Below are 15,540 nucleotides of genomic sequence, written 5' to 3'. Positions count from 1 at the left end.
AACTTCAGTGTTTTCTCCGTTTATCATGATGTTCCTTACTGGTCCGGTTGTGAGGATTTTTGTTTTCTTTATGTTGAGGTGTAATCCATACTGAAGGCTGTGGTCTGTCATCTTCATCAATAAGTGCTTCAAATCCTCTTCACTTTCAGCAAGCAAGGTTGTGTCATCTGCATATCACAGGTTGTTAATGAGTCTTCCTCCAATCCTGATACCACGTTCTTCTTTATATAGTTCAGCTTCTCAGATTATTTGCTCAGCATACAGATTGAATTAAGTATGGTGAAAGGATACATCCCTGACGCATACCTTTCCTGACTTTAAACCAGGCAGTATCCCCTTTTTCTATTCAAACTACTACCTCTTGATCTAAGTACAGGTTCCTCATGAGCACAATTATGTGTTCTGGGATTCCCATTATTTGTAATGTTATCTATAATTTGTTATGATCCACAGTCGAGTGTCTTTTGTGTCCTACTACTAGTGTCCTAGTATTCCCATTTTTGGCCTGTACAAATATACTAATCCAACTCATCTCTGAACCAAGCTTGGGTTTTTTTCCTCCAATAGTTGCTCATAGGGAACCTCCACCCCTCCCCCCCGCCCACAAATGAGGCTATATGTAAGAGCTGAAAGGTGTTTGTGCAACCGTGATGAGTGACATGGAGGTCTCATATGCTTGTTTGTATAGCTTATGTGTGCCATATGAATCTGCTTGATTCCAATCCAGGATATTCCACTTCCATTGTTGCTGGGTTCACCTAACCTTATGACTGATGAATCTAATAGTGCCTAGCTCGTGGTGGTTATTGATGGTCTCATGATTACTTGATTTCCATGGTTAAACGCTCAATTTCCATCAGACCCAGTAGCAGACCATCAACTGCTTTCCAAATGGTACATAGTTCTCTTCTGCAAATGGCACTGTCATCTCCAGAACCCTAGGGGTCTGAACTGTAGATCTTTTATTGGGACACTCCACACTGAAGATTTATCTACTACAGATGCCACAGGACCAGCTGGATTGTATGGATCAAGCAGCATAGCTGCTTGTACTACATCTGCTGCAACAATATTTCTTGCTCAGAACCCCACTCAAAACTGGCTGAATTTATCACCTGATAAATGTTTCAAAACAGTATTCTCAAGTTCTGTATATTTGGCCTGCAGAACCCAAAGAGGCCTACCACGCGCTGTGCTGCTTTCTTAGTATAAAAGTTACAAGGTGTATTTTATTATTCTTTACCTAGGCGGGGATGTCTCAGAATGCTTCAGAGCATTAGACCCCTAGAAGTTTCAAGAATGGTCCCTAAAATTCTTTAGGATTTATCACACACCCTCTGGATCATAGGGCTTTCTGGCTACTCAGTATTTCTGATACATCAGATCTGATACTGTCAATTTGTTGGCCAATGTAATATCCTATGGACAGTCTAGGTGGAGGGCAGTATATATTCACAGTTTTGCTCAGGGTTATCTTTATTCTCCTGCTCTGTGTCACAATATAGTCTGAAGAGAGTTTGCATTACATGTCTGTTTCATAAAGTTACCCCTAAGCTTAGCAGCTAAAAATAACAACCATTATCTCACAGTTTTTGTGAGTCGGGAATTTGGGAATGACTTAACTGAGGGGTTTTCACTCAGACTCTCTAACGTATCTTTATTAAAGATATTCTACTAGTAAGCAGCAGCCCCAGGACCCTTCACTGTGTCAGCCTGCCTCTCTTTTAAGCCATCTGCCATTTATCTGTTTTCCTAACTGCTCTCCCTGGAATGTAAAAGGTATTCAGTAAATTCTTGTTGAATGAATGAATGATGACTCTTTAATATGAAATTATGTTTCTTCACAGGATTTGTCAGTAGTTACATAAAGGATAAATGAGCATACGCTTCTCTAATTAATCACAGGCTAAAAATTTCCTCTAGGTTTCACAGATAGGGTGGGAAATACTCCTTGTTGAATCACCTGTTAGAGTTGAGAAATGCTTGAAAAAGTTATAAATTACTCTCAAGTAACTAAGGAGTTTTCGGTGCATTTTTAATTAAATTTCAACGCTGTATAGACTATACCCTTGCTTAGTTCCATCCTGTGTTGAATTGCAGTATAGATTGTTAAGCTGAAATTTAGTCTTAACACGGACTGTAAATCCTTTCAACCTTTGTGGCATGGAATTGACTGCTTCTCCTGTTTTTGTTTGTATTTCTGAAGCAAGGGGAAGTCAGGCTGAAGTGTTTGAAAGCCTTACAGAGTCTATATACCAATAGAGAATTATTCCCCAAATTGGAGCTGTTTACTAACCGATTCAAGGTAAGCACTAAGAATGCTAAGCTTATTTTATTTTTCACTTTACAAAGGCTAGTTATAGCTAGTTTAGCAAACAGTATTACTATAACAAGTATTTAGTTCAGATCTTTATTATATGTTCTTTAAGTAATCCCATATGAAATAGATAAATGAATCCCTGCTTTACAAAAGAAATTACCAGTATGAGTTTTTATTTATTGCCTTTGAGAGAAGTCTGTCCTGCTTAAAATAAAATTTTCTTTATATATAGATTTTTATAACTATATTAATTTTGCAAGTTAAAGTTTACTTGTCTCAATGTTAGGGATTGCCAATTGATGACAGAGATTTTAGATTATGAACATTTATACTAACACCTGGTAATATTGTTTTAAGAGTTTGGCTTTCTGTTGAACTCTTCATTAGTTTTGCATATACTACCCAAAATGCATTACCTTAAGTGTGTCCCAGCTTACTTTTGGCACATGGTTTGTTTTATAACTTTTTTTTTCCAGGACCGCATTGTATCAATGACCCTTGATAAGGAATATGATGTTGCTGTGGAAGCTATTCGATTGGTTACTCTGATACTTCAGTAAGTATAATATCTGTTAATATTTTAACTTAACCTGTTGATACTTTAATGCTTTTTTTCCAGCATTATTAATGTACTTTATAGCATAACCCGTAGATAGATGGATGAACGGATGGACAGATGTAGATATATTTACATTTATAGATTGTTACTATTTATAACACTTTATGTAGTCTTACTGTATATAAAACTATATGTAACACATTTTTATATATTCTAACCGTATGTAATCCTTTATATGGGAGGGTAGGTCATAAAGTATTGCTACAAAATCATAGAAACCTTTATTAAACAAAAACATCAAAATGTGAAGCTGTTGTTTCTTGACATATCCTCCATCTTAGTCTGTACACTTCTGAAGATGATGTTTCGACCTCTCTAACCCTTCCCCAAAGAATTCTGCACTCTTTGATCTACACCATGTCAAAACAGCAATTTTGGCATCCTTGAGGGACTCATCTCATGTTCCTTTTAAATGTTCTTTGAGTTTGGGGAACAAAAAGAAGTCTGAAGAGGCATATCAGGGCTGTTGGCTGAATAGGGTAAGTCTTCCCAACGAAATTCTTGTAGGGCAGCTCGTGCTACCCTCAAAGAATGAGCAGGTGCATTGTCGTGATGGAAAAAAATTCCTCGATGCAACTTTGCTGGCTTTTTTCTTACCAATGCAGTTTTCAGTTTTCTTAAAACTTCTTCATAATATGCCTCCATGATCACCTTTGAGAAAAATGTATGTGTCCTTTGAGAAAATCTATCAAGATTTCCCCTTTGGAATCCAAAAACATACTCTCCATAACCTTTTGAGTGGTCTTCTGTCTCTTGGCTCATCTTTGAGGCCTTCCTGACCTTCCTTAAGATGCTTGATCCATCTAAAAACTGTTGTTTTATGTGGGGCAGCATTCCCATAAACTTTTAAAGCTTCAGTGATTTGGGAAGATATCCGCTTGAGTTTTGTTAAAAGTTTGATATTAGCCCTGTCCTCGAAGTCATTTTTTTCCGTGGCACAAAAAAATCTCTTTTTTTTTTTTGAAGGCACCCTAAACAGACCAAGACAAGTGTATTACCAAGATAGCTTGTCTGCAGGCATCCACTGATCGCGGAGACATGTTTAAACATGTTTTGTTTGGAATAAGCCCATGCATGTATGAACTGGAACGCTAGTATCAATACTTTTTAACTCATCTTCGTATGTAACACTAAAATGAATTTAGTTCTACTTTTGCATTTTAAGGCGAGGTTTGAAACAAAGGATTTTCTGTTGTTCTCTTTTTTTATTTTGACTCTTACATCTGTTTCCTCCATATAAAAGTTCTTCTGTGAAGTCAAAAGGAAGTATCAGTGAAGTAATAAAACTTTCTATTTACAAAAAAGTAAAATCAGAAAGAAAAAATTGAAAAGAAAGAAACTTCAAAAGGGATAGGCTTTTCAGATAAGCCTTTTGAAATGCTATGGAAGTAGGAGAAAGGAACAAAGGTATTTGAATAATATGGTAGGGATTTTAAAATAGTAATATTACAGCTTTATCTATAGGACTTTGACTAAAAACTACAAAGAATCAGCTATGTGAGAGAATGTAAGTCTTAGCAAAGTCTTACAAGTCCTCCTCTCCCTGCTTTGTGGTACTACATGTGTCATGGACCAAATATCATCTATGCAGAGTTCTGTTTTTTAGTTTTCTACTGTTGTACTGATCTCTTTTTACCTCTTTCTGCTCTAGTACCATACTCTTTACTATTGTGGCTTTATAATATATGTTTTAATATGGCCTCTTATTGGGTGATTCTCTCCTTGTTGCCTTTTCTCTTAAAATTCACATAGCTATTTGTGGATTTTTTGTTTTCTTCTGTATAAAATTTTTAAATATATTTGTCAAGTTCCTTAAAAACTTTGTCTTGGATTTTCAATATTAGAACTGCATTGAATTTTATGATAAATTTGGGAGAAAATAAAGTTGTTTACATAAAAACGGTAGATTTCTTTATTCAGATCTCATTAGACCTTTTTATATAAGGTTTAGATTTTCTTCATAAAGGTCTTCTACGTTATTATTGTATACCTGATAGTTTTATTGTTCTATGATTAGTGTTTAGTGTTACAATTTCTACTTGGTTATTGCTGATAACATTAACAGTAGACTTGGGCAATGTCTGAGGCAGAGAAATCTTTCTTTTATGTTGGTCTTGCATGCAACCTTATTTAAAAATTCTCTTACGTTTTCTCATGGTTTGTTGATTCTGTTGGTTTTATTGTATAGATTATCATCATCTGCAAACAATTTCAGTTTTGTCTGTTTTTTTCCTAAGCTTATAACTTTTATTATCTAAGTGTGTTAGCCAGGACCTTCAGCATTATTAGCGGTATCATTGATAGCAGATAATCTTGTTCTTGTTCTCAGTAAGCATCTAAGTTCTTTGAGTACAAGTGTGATTCTTGTGGTAGGTTTTGTTTAGTTTTATGCTGAAATATATGACTAAATAGTATTCCATTGTATGTGTACACCACATTTTGTTTATCCATCTGTGGATGGACACTTGGGTGGTTTTCACCTTTTGCCTGTTGCAAATGATGCTGCAGTAAATATTGGTAATAGGTTTTTGATATATAATAAAAGTTCCATTGTATCTTGAGCTTTCTGGGATTTTTTTTAAAGTCATAAATGAAAGGATTTATTGTTCCTTTCATCTCTTATGAGCCTGAATTAAATTGATACTATTTTCTAATGGTAAGAGAACTTTGCATTCCTAAAATAAATTGTTTGACTACGATGCGTTTTGTTTAAATACAGTGTTGTATTTAATATCTTTTTTAGGATTTTAACATCTGTGTTCATGAGTAAATTCTACACAGATTTTTTTTGTCCTTATCCATCTTTGAAATCAAGGTTATCTTCTCTTTGTAATGCCTTCAATAATTTCTCACCCTTTTTGTGTTCTGAAATAAATTATCTATGACAGGGATTAATTTTTCCTTGAAATTTTGAGAGAATTCTTTTGTTAAAATCATATCAATTTTGAATTTCTTTTGTGGGAGAGATCTTCAATTACTGTTTCTATTACTGTAGTAATCTATCTAAATTAAGTTTTTTTTTTCTTGTGCTAATTTTATTTTGGCTTTTTGTAAACTTTAAAAAATATATCAATTTTATCTTAGTTTTCAAATTTATTATCTTACAGTTCATGAGACTTTTACTTTCTAAATTCTGCTTTTTTTTTTAGTTTCTCTTTTTCGTTCTCTATTTTATTGATAATCACTTTGTTTTAATCAGTCATGCCAGAGGTCTATTCATTTTACTACTATTTTCAAAGGACCAGCTTCTCATGTTAAGTACTTGAGTTATCTGTTTCTTATTTTCTGATAATAGTATTTGAAGTAATAAATACACCTCTAGGTACTACTTTACCTGTATCCTAAAAATTTGGACAAGTAGTGTTTTTATTGGCATTCAATTTTAAATATTGTATGATGACCTTTCAGTTTTATTATGGCTTGTTCAGTAATGTGTTTTTGTTCTCCCCAGACATTTTAAAGCTGTCTTTTCTATTTTATTGTATTACCTAACAATATGTTTTAAATAGTTTGATCAATTTTTTGAAGTTTTTAAGTATGGTTAAGAACAACATGCGCCTCTGTTGTCTATACAGTTATATATTTATATTCATTACTTTGAGTTTGTTTACTTATCACTCAAATTACCTATACCTTTGCTTATTTTTTGTATACTTGATCAGTGTTTAAGGGGAATGTGATAAAGTCTCCACCTATAGTTGTTGATTTTTCTTTCCTTATAGGTATATCATTTGTTGCTTTGTATATTTCAGAGTATATAGACTGGTACCTGTGTGTTCCTGATCTTTACATCACTTCTTGATATCAACATTTACATTATCCTTAGGTAGCATTCTTCGTTGTTATTTATGAAGATTTTGTTTTGTTTTGTTTTTTACTTTAAATCTGTTTTAAAATTTTAGGAACCCTACTTATATAATGTATTTCTTTATAAATTCACAAGCTTCTCAATATTTTTCTGCTGAACAAAAACTACCTTGACATTCCACCTGCCTACCTGTTGGTGTTGTCTTGAATTTGAGGTCTATGTTATTAAGGATATAATTTTTTCCCCTTGTTTGTTTAGTTTCAGTACTTGTTCATTTAGACACTAGTAAACTTTTGTTCTGTTCTACATAGGGTCACTATGAGTCAGAAGTGACTCAATGGCACCTAATAACAGCAACAAACTTTCCTTTGGTATTTCCTCTTATTTCCAGAGAAGGATAATTATCTAGTCCTCCATGATTATTTTTTCCAACTGGAGTACTTCCTTAAAGAGTGTTTTCAAGCCTTCTGAGAACTTGTATGGCTGAAAAATCTTACTTTCACCAGGAATTTAGATAATAGTTTGCTGGTTTCAAAAGTCTGTGTTTAAGGTTTTTTTTCTGCATTTACATTGGGAGAGATAAGGGACAGAACATATCTTTTTAAAAAGGTGCAGTTATGGCCCTCTAGGTGTGTCATATGTCCTAATGTATTGGGTACATTGGTTGTTTTATAAATTCCTCAGAGAGTTCCCCTCTAGGGATTTGTGACCCTGGTTCCCCAGAGTAGACAACCTCCTCTATTTGCTTTGTGACTCAGTTCCTGGCTTTCAGGTTTTTTCTATTGGAGTCACTTAGTCTATAGGTAGTCCTATCGGGCAGTCTTTTAAAACTGTTCAAGCTGGCTCCCTTTGAGTGTTCCATATCTGGCCTATAGGAAACAGGGACCATTTACTCAATGGATGGAGGAAGTACAGCTCACTCCCCTTGTATCCCTCTGTCTCTATTCTGATACCATGGTCTGTTCCAGTCAACCTCTCACCTTCAGACCTTTATAAGCCCTGCACCAGGTACTATTCCTAAATCTCCTTGTAATTGTAAGGGATATTTATAACAGTTTCGTAGTGGGTCTTCAAAAGTTGGTATTCTGGTTTGGCTTGGGGAAAAGACTTCAGAGTATAACAACACTGTGACTTCTGTTTCTTTAAAGAAATCCTCTCTACCAGTTGTATTGCTCATCCCCTAATTTCTACTTACATATTATTTTGATGGTAACGAACTAGAGATCACAAAACCAGCTTCCCAGTTTCTTATAGCAGGAAATGATCTGGCCTTATTTTTCTTGGTTTGTGGGATCTCTACCAAAACAGCAATTAAAGGTGCATTTCACATCTTGTTAAAACCTCCTTTAAATTCTTTTTCTCTCTGTTTATTCTCCTCCTTTTGACATAGATAGTTCATTTTGGTTTTGCTTGTGAGTTTGGGTTCCTGAGATGTTTTGTTACTTTTCTATGAGTTTATTTCTCCTGAGGATATTAGCCAACTGGGCCTTAACCCCCATCCTTTCACCCATCTTTACAATTTGGGGAGTATTAGTTAGTCATGGGCAGAGACGCTTTGCCTCAGGACAGAGAACTTTTGATTATAATCTCTAACTCCTCCCTGGCAGTCTTAAAACCTGTCTCTCTCAGTTACAATTTCATAACCCTCAGGATATGGAAGAAATATATAGCAAGAGTTAGTTCTTGGGCTAACCAGTCTGCCTACACCTATTGTTAATTTCCCAGTGCCTATTAGCTACAGTACAACCTTTTTGCTACCCACTCACACTACATTGGCTACTATTTTTCTGCCTCAAGGTAGGATACCAATACCAGTTCCCTTCTAGTCAACTCCTGTTCATGGTGAGCCCATATGTGTCAATAGAACTGTGCTTCATAGGGTATTCAGTGGATGATTTCTCAAAAGTAGATCTCCAGGCCTTTCTTCCAAGGCAACTCTCAGTGGACTCAAACCTCCAGTCTTTCGGTTAGCAGTCGAGCTCATTAAGCATTTGCACCACCTGCGGACTCCCACAGGAGAATAGGAACAGGCATGAGGGGAAAAAAGTTTATACTTTTTAAAGTGCCTCTAACCTATCTCTCATCATTGATATCCAGCTCTTTTTCATTCTAGACTAAATCTTCTCCCTCACATTGTGATGCAACCACCTTCTTTTGCTGCAAAGGTCACTCTAATTTATGATGATTTGACAGAACCCTCAACCTCCTTCTAGCTTCGGGGGCATCTCCAGGTGTGAATTCTGGGGAATGAACTAGTAGCAGGCCCTACATCTTGTCAAGAACCTGTACAGCCCAAGAATTCTATACCCTATCTAAACCAAAAAACCCATTGCCGCCGAATTGATTCTGACACATACCCTGTCTAGTCATTGTTAATCTATAATCATATCAAATAGTTTTAAGCATATAAATAATCAGGAAATAAAGCTTCCTTTTTTGGAAAAAAGTCATTAAAGGCAACATTCTGGTCAACTAAGAAATGGCTCAAACATTAAGACTATATGAATCGAATGGTGGGAAACTTGTGTTAGCAAAGGAACGGTTGTGACTACTGAGTTCATTTTATACAGAAGGAAGACTGGTATTGTAAATATGGTGATAAATATAATTTAAAAGAAATTCTGGAAAGAAGAGTTAAATAGCATAATAACAATTTAACTCTATGAGAAAGGGACAGGTACATTCCTAGAGCATATCAACAAGAATCCTTCACAAATTTAAATGGCTTGAGATAATCTGGGCTAGTATATATCTCAAGGTGTAGTTATCATCTATGGGTCTATAGAAAGAAGAATTGTGGGCATTTTTCTTGTATATGTATTTTCTGAATTTTATATAATGATCAAGTGTCTTATAATTAAGGGGAGATATTACTTTCAAATTAAGATTAAAAAGATGGAAATAAAATCAGTATGCCTTGAGTTTTTATAATGAACTTGAAAAATTTAAATGAAGGTGGCACTGAAAGTAAACATTTGTTTTAGTTCAGATGTTAATTTCTGAATTTTTCAGTGGAAGTGAAGAAGCTCTTTCCAATGAAGACTGTGAAAATGTTTACCACTTGGTGTACTCAGCACATCGCCCTGTTGCTGTTGCAGCTGGAGAGTTCCTTCACAAAAAGTAAGTTAATTATCTTTGAAACCGGGTTCCAATTCTGTATTTTGTTTTGTTGTTGTTTTAGAGTTAGTAGAAGAGAGTAATAGTGACTGAACACAGGGCTGTAAGTAGCCGTTTTAAACTCTGGGAGCTGTAATACTGCAGAGCTTCTGTGGACATCATGAATCACATCCCTGAGAGGGGTGTACCTTGTGACACGTTCCTTTTCCCTGAAACCTGAAAGAACAGTTTTTTCGCTGCAGGTATGAGTGGAGGTTGGGAAAGTGTATGAATTTTGTAAAGGCCCCCAGGTAATTAATATTTCATTTTACCAGTTTTCTTTCCTTTTAAAATTCAGAGTTCTGACCTTACCTTCTCAACATTTATCATCTAAGTGTGAAGCAGTATCACCTTCAAAATGTCTCCCAACTTTTCATAGTTTTTTTTTTTTTTTTTAATTCTCTTCATTGGCGTGAGGATTATTTATATTAGTAATCCATAGTTATTCAGAAAATTATCTGTATAATTTCAGTTTAACTTAGAATGAACTCATCTGTTTTTTTGGCAAAGCATAGAGCTACTGAGAGTTTATAGAATTAATTAAACATTTTTAGGAACTCCATTTTTTTATCATGATCTAATGTATATGTTCTATTTGTTAGTAGATTAATTTATTAGTAAAATCTAAACACATTATTGCATTTGGGGGGAATTTTTGGGGTTTTTTTGTTGTTGTTGTTGTTGTTGTCCATGGATTTAATTTAGTGGCTTTGACTGTTGACAGATGAACCCAAAGGTCCATTAAATATAGTGATTTGTGATTATGCTGAAGCACAGATGTAACTCATGCACTGGGCGACTAATGTGCCTGACTCATTAACTTTGCTAATGAGCAGGCCTAGCTGTCCATCCAGCACCTGCATTTCAGTGCTACAACAAGAAGTTATTCTCTACTCAATGGTATCAAAGTGTTAAAAGTTGTTTCTTTTCGAAAAATTTTTCTAAGAAATGAAGCTGGCAACCAGTGTGTGCTGGTAATGAAAGTGAAGAGGATGAAAGTTCTAGATTTTAGGCATGGCTTTTAAAATAATACATTGAATTTGACAGTGACTCTGACATCTATGGCTAATAGAATAGTGGAATTTTCATATTTACCTTGGAATGCTGTAACAAATATCAAGGTTGTATTGTGGTCTTAACTTCATTCCTTTTCCAGGACTATTATATTCCAGTTGTTCTCTGTTCTCTAACTTTTCAATACTTCGTGCTTGTAGAGATAATTTATTGCTTCTGTAGTTTCAAAGAGAAAATAGACTAAAGAGTTTGAGTCTCGTAGAATAGAGGCCATAAACTGGCAGCAAGTGAGCCAGGGAGACCCCTTGGATATATTTGATTTTATCTATACTGTATTTTTCTAAGTTTGAAGTATGTGCTAAAATTTTTTAAATTGAATGTTTTATGTATAAATCAAGATGTTAAAGCCTCCATTATTCCTTATTTAATTGTGAAAATGAAGTCCATGCCTAGCTTTCTTTTAGCATTTTCCTGCTGTTTAATACAGTGATCTCTTAAAATCTTAACAAGTATGTGTGGCAAGATCAGATCTTCCCAGCCCCTAGTCTCACCAGCCAAAAATTAATAGATACATTTACCAAATTGCTTTAAGAAAAACTTTAGTATTTACTGGGTAGATAGTCTTTCAAAATGCCTAGGCCAACTTAAACATATGTAAATAAATTGAGATGACCCAATCTTGTCTTCCCAGAGTCAAGAGAGTAAGGAATCAAGTCTCTCCAGCCCCCAGGCTCTGAAATCATATAGCTCCAGGGAAGCTTCCAACTGAGTAGAGACTTTTGTGAAAACAAAAAAAAAAATTTTTTTTAATTGCTGCTTTGCTATTTTAAAAAAAAAAAAAAAAAAAAAAATGCCCTTGAGTCAATTCTGACTCATAGCAGCCCTATAGAACAGAGTATAACTAACTGCCCCATAGGGTTTCCAAGGAGCGCCTGGTGAATTTGAACTGCTGACTGACCTTTTGGTTAGCAGCCATAGCTCTTGGATCCCAATCATAAAAGAACTGTAAACAAGTTCTTTATATTGTGGGGAAACTTTTAAGAAGCCAAAAAATAAAAATCACAATGAGACACACCTAAAATCATCTGAAAAAATGTTTCCAACCCTAGCCAAAGAGTTAAGGTTATATGCATATCAGTAAATTGGTCAGTTGAGCAGAGACTGTGATTTCCAAAGCCAATTGATAAAATCTTTAAGGGATAAAGTTAAACTGGGGAAAATATGGGAAACAGTAAAAGTTGACTGAAAACTTGGAAGTTTTAAACAAACTTTATTTCAATTACAGTTACGTTTTACAGTATACAAGCTTAAAATAATTTTCCAAGACCTCAGGTAATTTACTCATATTAAATTGAGTAAATAGATATTTGAAATAATTTAAGTTTATATACTTTTGCTTTTTATGCCACAAGATAAAAATATGTATATTTAAGTCTGCAATGAGTGTGTTCATTTTTGCCACTTTGAAAGGATGTACGATAAGTTTACACACAAAAAGAAACAATCTTTGTTGGTTATGAGGGGTTGGGGGGGATACTAAATAGGCAATAAATAAGTGGTAACTTAGGTGAAGGGTAAGACAGTACACAATACCGGGGAAGCCAGCACAACATGTACAAGGAAAGGTCATGGAAGCTCCATAGACACATCCAAACTCCCTGAGGGACCAAATTGCTAGGCAGAGGGTTGTGGAGACCATGGTCTCAAGGAACATCTAGCTCAATTGGCATAACACAGTTCATAAAGAAAGTGTTCTACATTCTACCTTGGTGAGTAGCATCCGAGGTCTTAAAAGCCTGTGAGCAGCCATCTGAGATACTCCACTGGTCTCACTCCTCCAGGAGCAAGGGAGAATGAGGAAAACAAGATACAAGGGAAAGATTAGTCCAGACGGCTAATGGACCGCAACTACCAAGGCCTCCACCAGACTGAGTCCAGTATAACTAGATGGTGCCCTGCTACCACCACTGACTGCTCTGACGGGGATCACAATAGAGAGTCCCAGACAGAGCTGGAGGAAAATGTAGAACAAAATTCTAACTCACAAAAAAAGACCAGACTTACTGGTCTGACAGAGACTGGAAAAACCCCGAGAGTATGGCCCCCGGACACCCTTTTAGCTCAGTAATGAAGTCACTCCTTAGGTTCACCCTTCAGCCAAAGATTAGGCAGCCCCATAAAACAAAGCGAGACTAATGGGGCACAACAGTTCAGGGACAAGGACTAGAAGACAGGAGGGGACAGGAAAGCTGGTAATGGGGAACCCAAGGTCTAGAAGGGAGAGTGTTGACATGTCGTGGGGTTGTTAACCATTGTCATAAAACAGTATGTGTACTAACTGTTTAATGAAAACTATTTGTTCTGTAAACCTTCATCTAAAGTACAATAAAATAAATAAAAGGATGTAGTATGAGAAATATAGAACAAAGACAACATTTAAGAGGTTTATTTTAAAAAATTATTTAATATGGTCAAAAGTTTTATCTGTCTGACTAAAGTTTAATGGTTTAATTTACGAGATTTGTAGGAGCTTTAACGTTAAATAATATATATAACAAAGAATTGGGTTTCTCACTGTTAACAAAAATTTCCTTTGATTTCTAAGTTAAAGGGTTAATTTATTCTTTGTGTACTCTACCTCAAAGACAAAGGTTCAGCCTCATTAAGATAAAATTCCTGAGTCAAAAACCAAGCCACATGGCTTGGGAAAAAAAAGTTTTACATAAAGGAAAGGTTTATTTAATATGTTATATGGCAAAACAGGTCAGGAGCTGCTACATCCCCCTGCAAATCTGGCCAAACAGAGCACTATTTTTAAGATTTTTTCTGAGTCACAAAAAGAACCCTAATGAGGAACGCTGCAGGATTTGGACAGTGTTTTGTTTAGACCAATATGTACCTGGGTTTGTTTGTGGTTAGCAGGCAGGCACCTTTTAACACTTGTGACGAGCACCAGCAACTGTTCTAGTGACTTTTACTGGTTGACTCATGCCCAAATTTTGCAGCTTACAGTGATTCAGAGCTCTTTGAAAATAGAATTACCTCTTTAATGTTTTAAATGCCCAAATCCAGACCTAAACTGCAGTTCACCAAGAGTTATTAAACATCACTCTTAACCAAATGATCAAGCAAAAATCTAATATTTTCTTTAATCAAACGATTGATTTTTCAAACAAATACGCCAAACAAAACTTAAGAAAAAGTGAGAAAGAAAACAAAAAGCAAATAAGTGAAGGCTCGTTTTCTGAGAGCACTTACCCCGTTGTTGTCCAAGGGACATGGAGTGCGAATGCGTGCGTCCAGGAAGTAGGGCCTCGTTTTTTTTTTGTCAGCTTTTGTTCCTCAGTCCAAGTCTCCTCAAGGTCAACTGGATTCGTGATTTTAGAATCCCTCTAACAACTACGCCATTAACTCATTAACTCTTGTAGGGTGAAAACACCACAAAGTTTAGTAAGCAAAAATAAAGGTTTTATTCAGCATATATTTAAAGAGGCAGTAGTAGGAAAGGGACAAGCATGCTGCCAGAGCCATGTCTATCTGAGTCTCTGTACCCAGTTCTTAAGGATGCATCTTAGCCGGCCACGTTCCGGGATCCTTTGAACGTTCCCCATTTTCTGGATATACGCACTTACATACTCACACAACCTTATCCAGTGCACCAACTTAACACGTACCTGAGCATTTTATGCCTTCAGCGGTCAATTCGTCTTGCTTTTTGGGACTCTTTTAAGGCCCTACTTAGGAATTACCCTGTTACATACCAAATAACCTCAGATTCTTAATGTCCTCAATGGTCAATTTCTCCTGCTTCTTGCGACTGTTTTAAGGCCTTACCTAGGTACTTACCAAACAACCTAAGCACGTTTCATGTCTCCCACAGAGCCGTCATTTGGGTCTCAGGGGGATCAGCTTTTAGAGTTGTTCTGAGGTCTCCAGGAGAAATCTCCTGGTGGTGCCAGATATTAGGGCCGGTCTGTTTTTTGATCTACCTCAGGAACCGAGCAGGTGGCTCCTGGCTGGCTCACCAGAAGTATTACTGGGTGGAAATCCCAGGTTCTTGTTCTGCATGACTTGTATTGACCAATGAATGAGAGACTGAAGTGGGAGAACAGGAAAGGCACATCTATTTCATTGTACAAAGAAAAGGAATCAGTCAGAGTTGCTGCTGCCAAGACGTCTCGCCAAAGGCAGCCAGGCAAGTTACTTTTAAAGGGTTTACGAGTAGGGAGTTCATACAAGTTACATCAACAACATTTTCAGTCATATTATGCAGGCGCAATGGGGTTTACATATAACCTTCAAACAAAAGCAGGATTCAGATGCAAAGCTGGGAGGAAGAAAGCCCAACAAAGGAAACATGATTTTTAATACAACAGTGTGGGGGCTCTGTCTCACTAGTAAGCTATAAAGTAGTCCCAGGAATGTCATGATTAAGCTTAAAAATACACACATGTAATCTATTTTGTAGTCTATTTAGTAAGCTACACACAATCTTAAACATCCAAAAAATGTGAAGTTATATCTAAAATGAATATTTTACTGTCATCTAAAATTCTAGCTTTTAATGTTGAATATTTAAGCTAATTTCTCAATATCTTATATATAGAGTGAATGAGAGTATTC

General features: G+C 35.8%; 1 protein-coding gene across 7 annotated transcripts in view; it reads left to right on the top strand.

Moving 5' to 3' along the window:
* The window catches only part of STAG1 (STAG1 cohesin complex component), a 552,131-nt gene that overhangs the window by 409,224 nt on the left and 127,367 nt on the right, over positions 1–15,540 (top strand). For all 7 annotated transcript variants that reach the window (XM_023735988.1, XM_023735987.1, XM_023735981.1 and 4 more), the window contains 3 exons: positions 2,207–2,305; positions 2,797–2,876; positions 9,760–9,867. In XM_023735988.1, the coding sequence (XP_023591756.1) occupies positions 2,207–2,305; positions 2,797–2,876; positions 9,760–9,867 (287 nt within the window). The remainder of the gene's footprint in view (positions 1–2,206; positions 2,306–2,796; positions 2,877–9,759; positions 9,868–15,540) is intronic.

The sequence above is a fragment of the Trichechus manatus genome, unplaced genomic scaffold (assembly GCF_000243295.1).
Source record: "Trichechus manatus latirostris isolate Lorelei unplaced genomic scaffold, TriManLat1.0 scaffold00084, whole genome shotgun sequence".
NCBI lineage: Eukaryota > Metazoa > Chordata > Mammalia > Sirenia > Trichechidae > Trichechus > Trichechus manatus.
The sequence above is the reverse complement of the archived record's forward strand: the minus strand, read 5'-3'. Positions and strand labels throughout refer to the sequence as shown.